Source organism: Alligator mississippiensis, chromosome 1, assembly GCF_030867095.1.
Source record: "Alligator mississippiensis isolate rAllMis1 chromosome 1, rAllMis1, whole genome shotgun sequence".
Taxonomy (NCBI): domain Eukaryota; kingdom Metazoa; phylum Chordata; order Crocodylia; family Alligatoridae; genus Alligator; species Alligator mississippiensis.
Window position 1 is genome coordinate 325565827 of NC_081824.1, and position 12773 is coordinate 325578599.

At 44.5% G+C, this 12773-nt stretch overlaps 1 protein-coding gene across 4 annotated transcripts in view; it reads right to left on the reverse strand.

The window, feature by feature from the left end:
* Positions 1-12773, reverse strand: part of FRMPD4 (FERM and PDZ domain containing 4) — a 490887-nt gene that overhangs the window by 17477 nt on the left and 460637 nt on the right. For all 4 annotated transcript variants that reach the window (XM_019495129.2, XM_014607778.3, XM_019495130.2 and 1 more), the window contains 3 exons: positions 4451-4570; positions 3611-3747; positions 1606-1732 (listed from right to left, as the gene is read on the reverse strand). In XM_019495129.2, the coding sequence (XP_019350674.2) occupies positions 1606-1732; positions 3611-3747; positions 4451-4570 (384 nt within the window). The remainder of the gene's footprint in view (positions 1-1605; positions 1733-3610; positions 3748-4450; positions 4571-12773) is intronic.

Genomic DNA, 12773 nt, shown 5'->3' on the forward strand with positions numbered 1-12773 from the left:
TTTTGTTTTGGTAAGATGTACTCGGGAATTCGGTATGGGCTATATCAGGGCACTGTAAGAACACTGGAACCGTTCCAGAGAAGAGAAAATTTTAGACTACTCAGACTAAACATCTGCTCATTGAGGGATTTCAAGGGTAGACTGCATCTCTCTCTTCCTAATCACTGTCAGTATAAGTTCTTTAACCTTTTGTAGCTTGAAAGAGAATAAAATGTCTAAGAATTTCCCATGATCAGATATACACAGTCCACTTTGCTATACACTTGTGATCTATAGGAATTTATCTGACCTTTTTCCACGGCTTGTAAAATGTTTTGTTTTTGAACCAAAAAACAATTTAGTCACATTTTTAACTACACTTAACAGAGAATGAATAGGGAAAACATTTATTATGAAGATACATACAAACATATTAAGCAATACATGCTATAATCTCTCTCCACGAATCATTGCAATAATCTATTAATAAGGGCAAACAGAGTGAAATGCCTTAAAAAATATCAGCTATTAAAAGGCAAGAATATTTCTTTAGAATGGAGGGGGAAAGAGGATTTTTTTTTTCAGTTCATCCAAATCATTTAGGCCCAAATGCCACAGCTTTTAAAAATGTATTCTGCATGCAATTCAAACCCAACTCTGTCTTTATTCCTCCATTCACTTCTGTGTTTGCTGAAGAAGGTGCAGGTTATTGTACATCACTGTTGATGGCTCAAAATCTAGCACCAATGATTTATTCAAGAAATCTGCATTACCAGGATAAAATACATCCACCTGACATCCGTCAGTTGTTGTCTTGATTCTATAAAGGGGATATATTACTTTGTCCAGGTAAGAGTTCAGCCATTAGCTTTCAGTTAACAGCTAACATTTACTGGTACTAAAGTAAACGTTGCTTTACAGTCATCATTTGGAGCCGGATCCAAAGCCCAGTGAAGTTAATGGGAATTGCTCTGTTCACTTCAGCAGATTTTAGATCAGGCACTTGGGCTTTTTCCCATTCTGAAAATGCAGCATCCTGCTGCCTAAAAACACTATACATACAACAGACATTTTCCATAGATATGTCCTTCAACATTGTTTCCAGTTGAAGCAATGGCTTAAAACCAAAGGTAAGAATTTTATAGCGCCACTGAAGATTCAATTAGTATAAACAAGATAATTTATCACATACCATCTTGCCAACCAGGGTTGCTTTACCCTGCAGAGCCAGAGCAAATCATCATGTCCCACCTTGAAAGAGTTATCTGTCTGTGCCAGTCTTGCAGGTTAGCACAGCAGAGCATCAGGATGAGAAGACATATTTCCACCAAGAAGTTTGCCATTAACAGCAGGCATTAAATGAATAAAAATCCTGGGCGTACCCTGGGGGTTAATAGTAAATTTCTCACCATTCCAAGATAGGGAGATGGCATAGTCAGGGTATAATTAATTAATTGAAATTGTTCTTGGGAATGGGATAATAGGTTCTGAAGGTTATAAAGTCTACAGTCTCTGAAAATATACCTGCTAGGTATTTCTCCGAAAGACTGGTTTTAAACATTTCCCATGCATGCAGTCCTCTCTTGTTTTTAAAATATATTTCCAATTAAGATGCAAATGTAATACCTTTTTACCCGGAGGAACTAGGGTTTGATTTGCTTTGACAAGGTGTGAAAGTGCTTTCTTTATGTTCTTTTCTTTCATGCTTTGCAGCACAGCAGATGGAAGAAAAGTCTCTAATCCCCATTCTTTTCTGAAATAAAAGGCATATCTTTAATTTCACATTTCTACGTTGATTATTTATCTACACTTAGATAATGGCTGTGAGACTGCGTGAATGAGATCATGAAGGCACGGAGAGAGGTGGTAAAAGCCAGTTTTGAAATAAAGACATATTACTGCCTATACTCACAGAATACTCATACTATATACTACTGAATAGAAAAAACAGTATGCTTTTAACATTTGAAATATAAATCTCTCTCCTCTCCCTCACTCCACAGAGATTCCACAGTTCCTATCATTTTACCTCTTTAATTCCACATACCCAAATCATAGATAAATGCAGGAAAACATAGGTAAGCCCCAATATGTACATCATACATTTCCCAAGAGAATCATTTTTAAGCACTGTATAGGATGTACTTGCTCTGCTATACTTGCTTTTCTTTAGGTTTAAAAAAAAAAATTAACAACGCACAGCTAGGCCTACATTTCAAATTATACCATGAGCATATAAGGTGTAGTGTATGTGCCACACAACCCCACACGTATCTTGTGAGACTGCTAGTATGCACCAGGCATGTTCAATATGACAACAGTACTTCCTCCTCGTGGTAAGTCTTTACTACTTCTGTGGTACTCCTCAACGTACTGCCTGCCAACACCAAACCCAGGAATTAAGTGGAGAAGGCCACCTTGGGGCTCCTCCTTCACTCTTGAGATCCGTATCTCCAGTGGGCAGAGAGGCTGGCAGTGGGAAGACACCATCAAGGCAACTTCATCATGTCATTCCCAGCTTTTGTGTGCTGGGAGGGGTCTGGGCAGTGCTGTGCTCCTTAACAGGGCGCTGCAGAACTCAGACAGATGTAACAGACAGCGTGAGTTGTTGAGTGAATGTTGTGAGTCAAAAAGCTACCAGTGTTGCTTTCCAGATAGTAACCAGGATCCTTTTTGGGAGTCCATAAGGCCTTTAGGCCAGTGTTCATGAGTCTGTGTCAACCAGGGAAGGAATAGAGGTTTAGAACAGGTGCTTTACAGGTATGGTCATTGCTAACTTGGATTAAATTAAAAGTGCATTGAAAGCATGTAAACTACAATGCAATATAATGCTAAGTGCAATTTCCAGCTGTTTTTAACTAAAGGGGGAAATAACTTTTTATATTCCTTTTACAAGTCCTATCTATTTTATTTTGTTTTATTGGGAGTTGTTCCTAAAAACATGACCTCTACATTCTCCTACACACAATTGGAATTAAACTGTGGTCTGTTTTGAGCATCATTACCAGAAGACAAATGCCTTCATCTGAAACTACTGCCTCTGCAGACTCAGTAAGTGGAAGCTTTACACAGGATGACCCTGAGATGCAAAAGCTACAAGGCAGTGTAAATGCTTCAAGGAAGTGCTGCAGGTAAATTAAACATTAAACAAAAAAGACCTTTTTACCCACTGTTTTTCAGGTATTATTTTTGGAAGCTATTTTTATGTGTTTTCACATATTCTGAAAGCTTATAAGGAGAACATGAAACAGTCAACTGACTATTTCTAGAGCCAAGAAATGTTAAATGTATTTCTTGAGTTAAAAAAGAAAGCTGTTGAGTAATATTAAGATTTTATAATCTTCTGAACTGTGATACAAACTAAGGAAAATAAGTTAGCCCTATTAAATTTCATTCTAGTACATGTCAATGCAAAACTGAGAGAAGTCTACTTCACTCCAATGGGACTACTGACATGCAAAATAATGGCCCCAGAAGCAACAGTTTAGGGCTTTGAAGATTTCATGCTCTTGGACATATTTTACTTAAAAAGAGGAAACCTAATATAAGATCTAGATACATAGCAAACGTGCAAAGACCTGGAAACAACTTCTAAAGTGTATTTTCAAAGAACACTTTATTTTCCACTTACTCAATATATTTGAGGGAAATTTTCTGGGTTTGCTTTGTAGTCACAGTTGCAATATACATTTGTAATGCAGCCAGTCTCAAAGCGATATCATATTTCAGCTCTGGTCCAAACCTCTCCTGAACCACATCATTACAGCTCTGCCAAAAAACCAGTAGAGGGAGCATGACATTAACAAAAATATTTATGATTCACTGTTTTAAATCAAAGATTTTTTAAAGAACTCTGCCACAAGATGAGCTTCATTTTCAAAAGTGGGATTATGCTGAAGGTAAATTGTCACTCTCAGAGATATCACATATTCATGAAGTCTGGATACTTGAGAAGAAACCAAGGGTATCTGTCAAAAAGAAGGTGGCATGGGAATAACAGTACTTTCATTTCTAACGGGATGTTGTGAGGATATAATCAATACATTAATAACTGTGAAGTCTTTGGATACTATGGTGATGGTATACCTAAACCAGATTGGTAGATTCACATTGTGCATGTTCTATCTCTCTTACCTTTCAGTCTGTTTTTCAGCAGTGACACTACAATACCAGAAATAATTATGCCAATGTGAATTACTTCCTTCTAGAGATGAAGAGTGTTTTTGAACGATACCACAACATTAGCATGAAAGAAGAGTTTTGGGGGGTTAGGAAGGAAGAGAATATGCCAGGAAACAATGGAATGCACGTGACCCTGAATGTAGTGGTATTATACAGCACAATCAGAATTAAAAATCAGGAGTACCTGTGCCCCATTGCTGTGTGGGACAATGAAAGTAAAAATGTCACTCAGCATATCAATTTTTATGTTTCCTTTGTTCATGTTAACGCTGGACACATTTTCACTCACCTGTACATACAGATATTCAAAAGCCACTGGATCTCTTCTTAAGAGGTCAATGGGATCCTTTGGAACAAAGCTAATTCTGAACAGACATCTCATCTTATGGGAGCCTGGCCTCTGGGTCACCTAGGACAGTGCAAACAATGTGAAGAATATTACAGACATTCTCAGAGAATGCAGTTCACAGTTGTAATTCCTTTCCCTAGTTGAGAGCCCAGTGAATGTCATATCAACACATGACCTGCATGAATATACCTAAATTTAAACAGTGGAATTCACTTGCTCTGAAGGAAAATATACTGTATTTACTCAAATAGAAGACAACCCTGATGATCCCCCAATAATTAGATTCTACATATGGCAAATTTATAAATTTGTAATAATTTTCCAGGTACAGAATCTACTTATTGGAGGTTCGCCTTGAATTTGTCCCCCTCCCACTGCTACATCAGTGAAAATAAATCTGAAGGGTCAGGTAGTCCCATTGCCCTCTGCTTCCCCCCAGCTTCTTAGCTCTGAAGTTCCTTCTCCCTCTCTTTGCTATCAGACCCTACTCTCTGAGAGTCATGTTAATTAAAGCACCTAGAGCATTATGTGCATCAGCATCCCCATGCTGAAAAGTGGCGGTGGTGAAAAGTGTTCAACAAGCTTTAGTTAAAGTGCCCCTACCACCATTTTACAGTGCGGGGACGCTGCTACATGTTACTCTGAAGTCTGCTGGAGCTCAGTAATTAGCACTTTCCAGCAGACTTGATTAATCGAGTCTGCTCAGATGTTCAGCAAGGCTGCTCAAATGCGCTGTAAGTACAGTACATGTATAGGTACTCATTGTTCATCCAGAATTGATGCATGTTACCTTTTCTTTTCTTTTTTTTAGCTGCTGCAAGTTTTAGCACAGGTATTCCATAAACACACTTTTGAGCATCAGTTTGGCAACTACCAAGGCATCTTGAGCAAGACTAAGGATGTCCTCCTCCCTCTCTACTCAGCCTTGGTGAGACTGCAGCAGAGGGGCTGGCTGAGCAGTGACCACGCGCAGGGAGTGCATCACCCCACACAGGGGGTGCACGTGCAACTGCATGCACCCCATACACGTTGCCTCTGAGGAAGGATATGGGAAAGCTTGGGAGAGCCCAAAGGAGGGCCATGCACATGATTAGAGGCCTAGAGAGCAGGTCCTATGAGGAGAGGCTGAAAGACTTGGGATTATTCAGCCTGGAGAAGAGAAGACTCAGAGGGGACTTGGTGGCAGCCTATAAGTACAGTAAAAGCCCTGTTATCTGGCATCCCCCAGGAATGGGGGATGCTGGTTAATCAAATATTCCAGTTAATCAAATGTGCACCATCTGGTGTACTCCCTGGCGTCAGTGTGCCAGGGGACAGGGAGGGGGCCCTACGCAGGCTGCTTTGCCTTGGGCTGTGGGCTGAAGAAGTGGCAAGAATTCTGCTCGCAGCAGCGGTGAAACCTGGAAGTTGTACTTCCCATTTCACTTTTGCCACGGCCCTCGGATGCCGGTTAATAGAGTTTTCTGGCTAATAAAAGTGCTGGTTAACACAGCTTTTACTGTATACCAAAGGCATATATCAGGGCCTCGGGGAGCATCTATTCACCAAGGCCCCCCAGAGGAGGACAAGAAATAATGGATATAAACTGATTGAGGATCGCTTCAGGCTAGACATAAGTAAAAGCTTCTTTACAAGATATTAATCTTATTAAAGCACATGTGTGGCAAAAAGTTTTGTGTAACAGCAGAAAGAAAATAAAAGGAATATTAGGGGAGAAGTAGAGCTGTCAAGTCCTCAGCATAATTAGAACTATTCTCCCAGGTCTGGACAGTCAAGCTCTAAAATGGCCTACATGGATGACTTGAACAACCTATGCCAGAATAGGTGTTCAGTAGCAAGCGCCCTGTGACACACACAGGTTTACAAAGTGGCAGCCGAGGCCAAGCTCAATGTGAGCAAGAGCACCTGCCTAACTGTGGGTGAGCTTGGGGACCTAGAGTCCCTGAGGGTCTCAGTTAGTTCTCTGCTAGGGGGTCAAGATCCTTATGGTGGATTTCGAGCCCAAACTGAGTGGAAGGATGGCCTGGGTGAAGAAGGAGGCCAAGTTTAAGCAGAGGTTGGATCTGTGGCACGCATGCCACTTCTCCATAGCGCTTATGAAGATGATGTTTCTACTGTTGCTTCTGTACACCACAATGGTCTTCCCACCTCCACAGCATGTCACCCACAGAATCCAGAGAGCCATGTGTGTCTTCTTCTGGGGGTCTAGAGGGGAAAGGGTAGCAAGGAAGACTCCATACAAGAAGAAACAGATTGCGGGCAGGGAGACGCCAGACACACTCCTGTTCCTGAGAGCAAGGTACACAAGTCAGATCTGAAAGCTGACAACTGGTACAGAGACCAAAACAGCCCGTCTCATCAGGTATTTTGCAGGTCACCTCCTGAGACTGTGAGGGGTATACGCACCAACCAAAGGGAGACTGTGGACCATGGAGCATCTCTAGTTCTACAGGGTCCTGAATGAGTTCTGGAGTGAGTACGGGTTACAGAATGAAGGCCTAATGACTATGTCAAACCACAGGAAGATACAGAAGGAGGTCAGAGCCAGAGACATGCTATTGACCATGAAGCTGCTCCCTGACAACAACTGCCAGGCTGTCTGGGAACAGAGCTTCCACAAAGACCTACAAAAGGACTACAGAGTTCTGAACTGGCTAATAGCCCACCACGCACTCCCAGTGAAGGCATGGACACACAGAAAGGGGCAAGGAAATCAACCCAGCTGCCCCAGCGAAATCTGCCAAGGCACAACAGAGACCATTGACCATCTCCTATGTCTGTGCCCATAAGCCAAGGGGGTGTGGAAAAAGGCAAATTGGCTCTGTGAAGAGGTGACAGGAGTCAGACTGATGATGAGGGAGGTAGTGTTGTACGGACATGTGACTAAACATCAGGGGACCCAGAAAACCTGCTTTGACCAGTTTGTATCCTGCATTAGAGGCACCCTGTGGAAATCCAGGAACCTCCTGATGTACAGACACATGAACCTCAAGGAAACAGACTGTGTTAAAATGTTTATGAGTGAACCCCGGTCCTACTACCAGAAATCGGTGGGAGAGGACAGAGAAGATAAAACCAACTCTACCTGGCAAAGGGAAACTTGGCACAGGCTCTTCAAAGATCCCCTAGATGGGGAGTGGACAGGGATAGCAAAGAGGACAATAAGACAACCGGACTTGGAGACAGCGACAATGACAGAAGCAGTGTCAGCAGCAGCGAAAGCAACAGTGACAGTGATAGCGACAACAACAGTGAATGAACTGAGACTGTAAACCCCCAAATCGAGGCTAGGACTAAGAGACAGTGTGACCGGGTTACGGAAAGGACTGCAGATGGGCGCGTGGGAGTGTGTCCATGGGTGCATTTATTGTAACGGATGCACAGACTTTAAATGTCGTTTAAGGTATGTGAAGAAAAGTTTTGTGCTAGACGATGTATGTTTATATTGTTGTATGTCTGTATGTATGTTTATACATATATAAATATATGTAATTTTTTTAAAAAGGTAGGTTCCTATTAGCATGCTTGCCTAATATGGGCCAAGTGTTTTATAGTCATGCTCAGTGTTGGCTGCATTTAATCAACTTTATAGTTGGTTTTTGGTTTCCATTGCTGAGCACATGCAGCAGTTTAATGATAAATAATTAATGAGGTTTTTTTTTTTGTATGAAATTATAAGACAAGGGGCTTTTTTCCCCAATGCCAATTGTAGGGGACGAAGTCTCACCTTGTATTTGAGTAAACATGGTAAATACTGTTCTCTCCCTCTCTCTCTTCCCTCCTCCCACCCAATGCAGTGTGCACACTGCAATACTGGTTATATCTAGCCTCCACAGGCAGTTAAGCTGTTCATGAAAAAAAACTGATTACCCTTTACAGGACTTTAATTGTATTCAATTTTCACAGACTCCAAATCTTAGGGTAGAAACATTTTGTTTATATATTATTTTTACTGTCATAGCATATTTGTTGACAGGCATTTAGAATAAAAAATTATTTTTCAATTGAAATCAATTATATACAAGTGCCTCAAATTCTTTGAAAACCTTAGCCTCAGTGAAAATTAGCCATTGAAAAAGCTGAAACATGATTTGTAGCTGTAGGAATAATTTATTTAACTGTGTCACTGCAGATCAAGAATTTTCCCCCAACATTTCCAGACAAAATAGTTATCCTTCCCTCCCGGAGACACAAGAAACCTGCGTTTGTGAGTCCCTACAGAACTTTTTAAAACACCAATATAATCACAAGGTAGCATTAAAAAGAACCACCAGAGAGACAGACTAGTCAGCTAAAATGCTATTTCCCTACTTATGCTATAATAAAATAATGTCAGAAGAAAGTACATGATGGTAAATTAAGTGTTACAGGGTGTGTCTACACATTCATAAATGCACTTTAGGTAATGTGCATTAAATCTAGTACCTCCATTTTGAGGTACCAGAAAAAGGCTCATTAGCCTATTTTAATGCACATTAGCTAAAGAACATGGTTTTTATGATGCTTTAATGCACATTAAAATAGGCTAAAGTGTATTAAAGTGCATGTGTAGATGTGCCCACAGGTTCCACAGGTACTCAAAGGAAAAAGCAGTTGAAAAAATAGAGAATAAGCATACTTCATTTAATTTCATGGAATCACAGAACAGAATCAAAGAAGAGTAGGGCTGAAAGGGACTTTTGGATGTCATCTAGTCCAACATCCTTCTGTAGCAGGATCATCCCTATCCCATACAAATCCCTGTCTAACCTATTACTAAAACAACACAATCAACCCGTGGGGCTGTGGGGGGTAACGTGGGGCCTCTGCAAGACACGCAAGGAAATCTAGTTGTCGCACCAGACGACAAGGCTAACCTATTTAACGATTTCTTTGCCTCCATTTTCCTGAGCAGGGACCAGATCAGCCCGTCCACTGGGACCTCTTCAGGCCCTGGGGGAGGCACACCAAGGCCCAGGGTCGGTGAGGATCTAGTCAGGGAACTTCTGGAAGGACTGGACGTATTTAAATCAGCTGGTCCTGATGACCTCCACCCCAGAGTGCTGAGGGAATTAGCAGAGGTCATTGCCGGACCCCTGGCACGGCTTTACGAGCACTCGTGGTGCTCTGGCATGGTGCCAGAGGACTGGAAAAGGGCCAACGTGGTTCCCATTTTCAAAAAAGGGAGGAAGGACGACCCAGGAAACTATAGGCCTGTTAGTCTTACCTCGATCCTGGGTAAGCTTTTTGAGAGAATTATCCTGGCGCATGTCCACAAGGGGCCAGCAGGGGAGGTAATGCTTAGGGGCAACCAACATGGGTTCATTAGAGGCAGGTCCTGTCAGACCAACCTGGTGGCCTTCTATGACCAGGTCACAAAATCCTTAGATGCAGGTGTCGTGGTGCACATAGTCTTTCTGGACTTCAGGAAGGCCTTCGACACTGTCTCTCACCCCGTTCTCATTAAAAAACTAGAGGACTGTGGCATCGACACCTACACAGTCAAATGGGTCGCTAACTGGCTGGAGGGCCACACCCAGAGAGTGGTGGTGGATGGGTCATTTTCAACCTGGAGGGATGTGGGCAGTGGGGTCCCCCCAGGGCTTCGTCCTTGGACCCGCGCTGTTCAACATCTTCATCAGTTACTTGGACGAGGAGGTAAAAAGCACCCTTTTCAAATTTGCTGATGACACTAAGATGTGGGGGGATGTGGGCATGCTAAAAGGGAGGAATAGGCTGCAATTGGACCTAGACAGGTTACAGGGGTGGGCAGATGACAACAGGATGGATTTCAACACTGACAAGTGCAAGGTACTGCACCTGGGGAGGAAGAACCAGCAGCAGACCTACGGGCTGGGGAACTCCCTTCTTGTCAGTGCAGAGGCAGAAAAGGATCTTGGAATCATTATTGATGCCAAAATGAACATGGGCTGACTGTGGGGGCGCAGTCAGGAAGGCCAACCACACTGTCGCAGGGAGAGACAAAAGGGAGGACCCAAATGGGCAAGAGGGGAACCGCGGGAGTAGGAGGCCGGGGAAGAAAAGGGAGAAAAAAGCAAAGGTAAAAGGGAACACTCACCTGCGGCGAGACCCGCGGCAAAGCAGGAACACCGGGAGGAGCCCGCGCAAATCATCAGCCACGCCTTCATACAGCTGCGGCCGGCCGGTGACGTCAGCAGCAATCACTGGTCGGCAGAAATAAAACAGGCAGCCAGCAAAGAGGTGTGGGGACGGACACTGGCAGATACCGCAGCCAGAGGGGTCTCCATTAAGCTCTGAATGGAGCGAGTGGCGCCAGAAGTAGTGTTCCCCAGCAGGGGAGGATCCGACTCCTCACGTGGTGAGCCAGAAGCTGCTGGCTGCAGCGAAGACGACTCTGCACTAGGAGCGGGAGCTCCTGTGCGAAGAACAGAAGAACAGGACAGAAGAGCCTGGAGGGACCCTAATTCCAGCGGCCACCATGGAGGAGGGGAAGGGGCTGACCCACTACCCGGCATCCAATCAGGTGGGACGGTGGAGGGCCTCAGGGGGCCCAAAGATATAGGAGCCAGAGCGGCAAGAGAGAGGAAACCCGGGGAAAGCCACGGGGTCCCACGACCACGTGGGGAGCCTAGGATAGCCCCAGAAAAGTCAGGGGTAGCAAGTTTGGTGTGAGTGGGCCTTAGGGGCTGGATATGAGTACCTAGGGGTACTTCTGGGTGTGTCAGGAATGCTCTTTTCTTTTGGGGTTTTGTTGTGATCTAGTTTGTGTTTCCCACTTCTGGAGGGGTTGAGTATCAGTGCACAGGGGGAGGCCCGATTGTGGTGTGAGCCTCAGACTTGGGGTTAACTTTAAGTCAGCGTGCACGAAAACTGGGGAGATGCTAGGGGCCTGTCACTCAGAAGTGTGGCCACAGGAACAACAGTGACCCGCCAGCCTGGGAATAAGAGCGAGGTAGAGGGGAGGTGGAGCCTCGCAGAAGACCGCCAGAGAGAGAGTGTGCCCTCGGGGGAATCCGAGTGGTCCCAACCCCAACACTGTATTAAGATTCAAAGTCATGGCAGGCGAGATTGGGGAGGACCACGTCGGGAGCAAACATCTACTCGACGGGCCACCTGGGATAACAAGGCGGACACCATCTTCTATCTGGACCAAAGCCACCTGGGACAAGATGTTCAGGGCCAGGTGGGCGCACACACCTTGTCATGCATCCACAGATGCATCTCAAGCAGGTCCAAGGAGGTGATCCTCCCCCTCTGTGCGACACTGGTCAGGCCACAGTTGGAGTACTGTGTCCGGTTCTGGGTACCACACTTCAGGAGGGATGTGGACAGCATTGAGAGGGTTCAGAGGAAGGCCACCCGCATGATCAGGGGGCAGCAGGGCAGGCCCTACAAGGAGAGGCTGAGGGACCTGAACCTGTTCAGCCTCCACAAGGAAGGCTGAGGGGGAAATTGAGTGGCCTGTTACAACCTAGTCAGAGGGGACCAGCAGGCATTGGGGGGAGGGGGGGTCCCTGTTCCCCCGAGCACTACCAGGAGTGACTAGAAATAATGGTCATAAGCTGGCAGAGGGTAGATTCAGACTAGACATCAGGAGGTGCTACTTCACAGTCAGGGTGGCTAGGACCTGGAACCAACTTCCAAGCAAAGTGGTGCTGGCTCCTACCCTGGGGGTCTTTAAGAGGAGGTTAGACGAACACCTTGCTGGGGCCATTTGACCCCAGTACTTTTTCCTGCCATGGCAGGGGGTCGAACTTGATGATCTGCTCAGGTCCCTTCTGACCCTATCAACTATGAAACTATGAAACCCTACTGCACAACTAAAAGGCACAGAACCCTAACCTGTCGCAAGTAAAGCAGGGGCATGAGGGGTGCCAGTATTCTGCTGCTGCAAGGGTTGTTAAAATGCGTTCAAGAGATCCAAGGAAGAGGGATGCTCCCCACTAAAAAGGAAGGCAAAACCTTCCACAGGCTGTACCAATCTGACTATGGGATTAAATTCCTTCCTGAACCCAAGTACGTTGATCAGACTGACCCTAAGTAGAGGGGCAAGATCCTCTAGCCATGAACTTTCAAGTTTTAGTCCCAGCAGGACCACTGGCACATCCCAGTCAAAATCTCCAAGCTTGGCTATATCTAACACCCAATGCTTCCGAGGAAGGCAGGACCTCTGTGCCGTCTTGATTTGGCTCTCTTGTACTTAAGCAATATGATGTAGTCTTTAGAGGGCCACAGGTCCCTTGAGTTTCAATTTAATCATTCTTTTTCTATAGGACACCTGGATTTTTTGGCAAGTTGAACT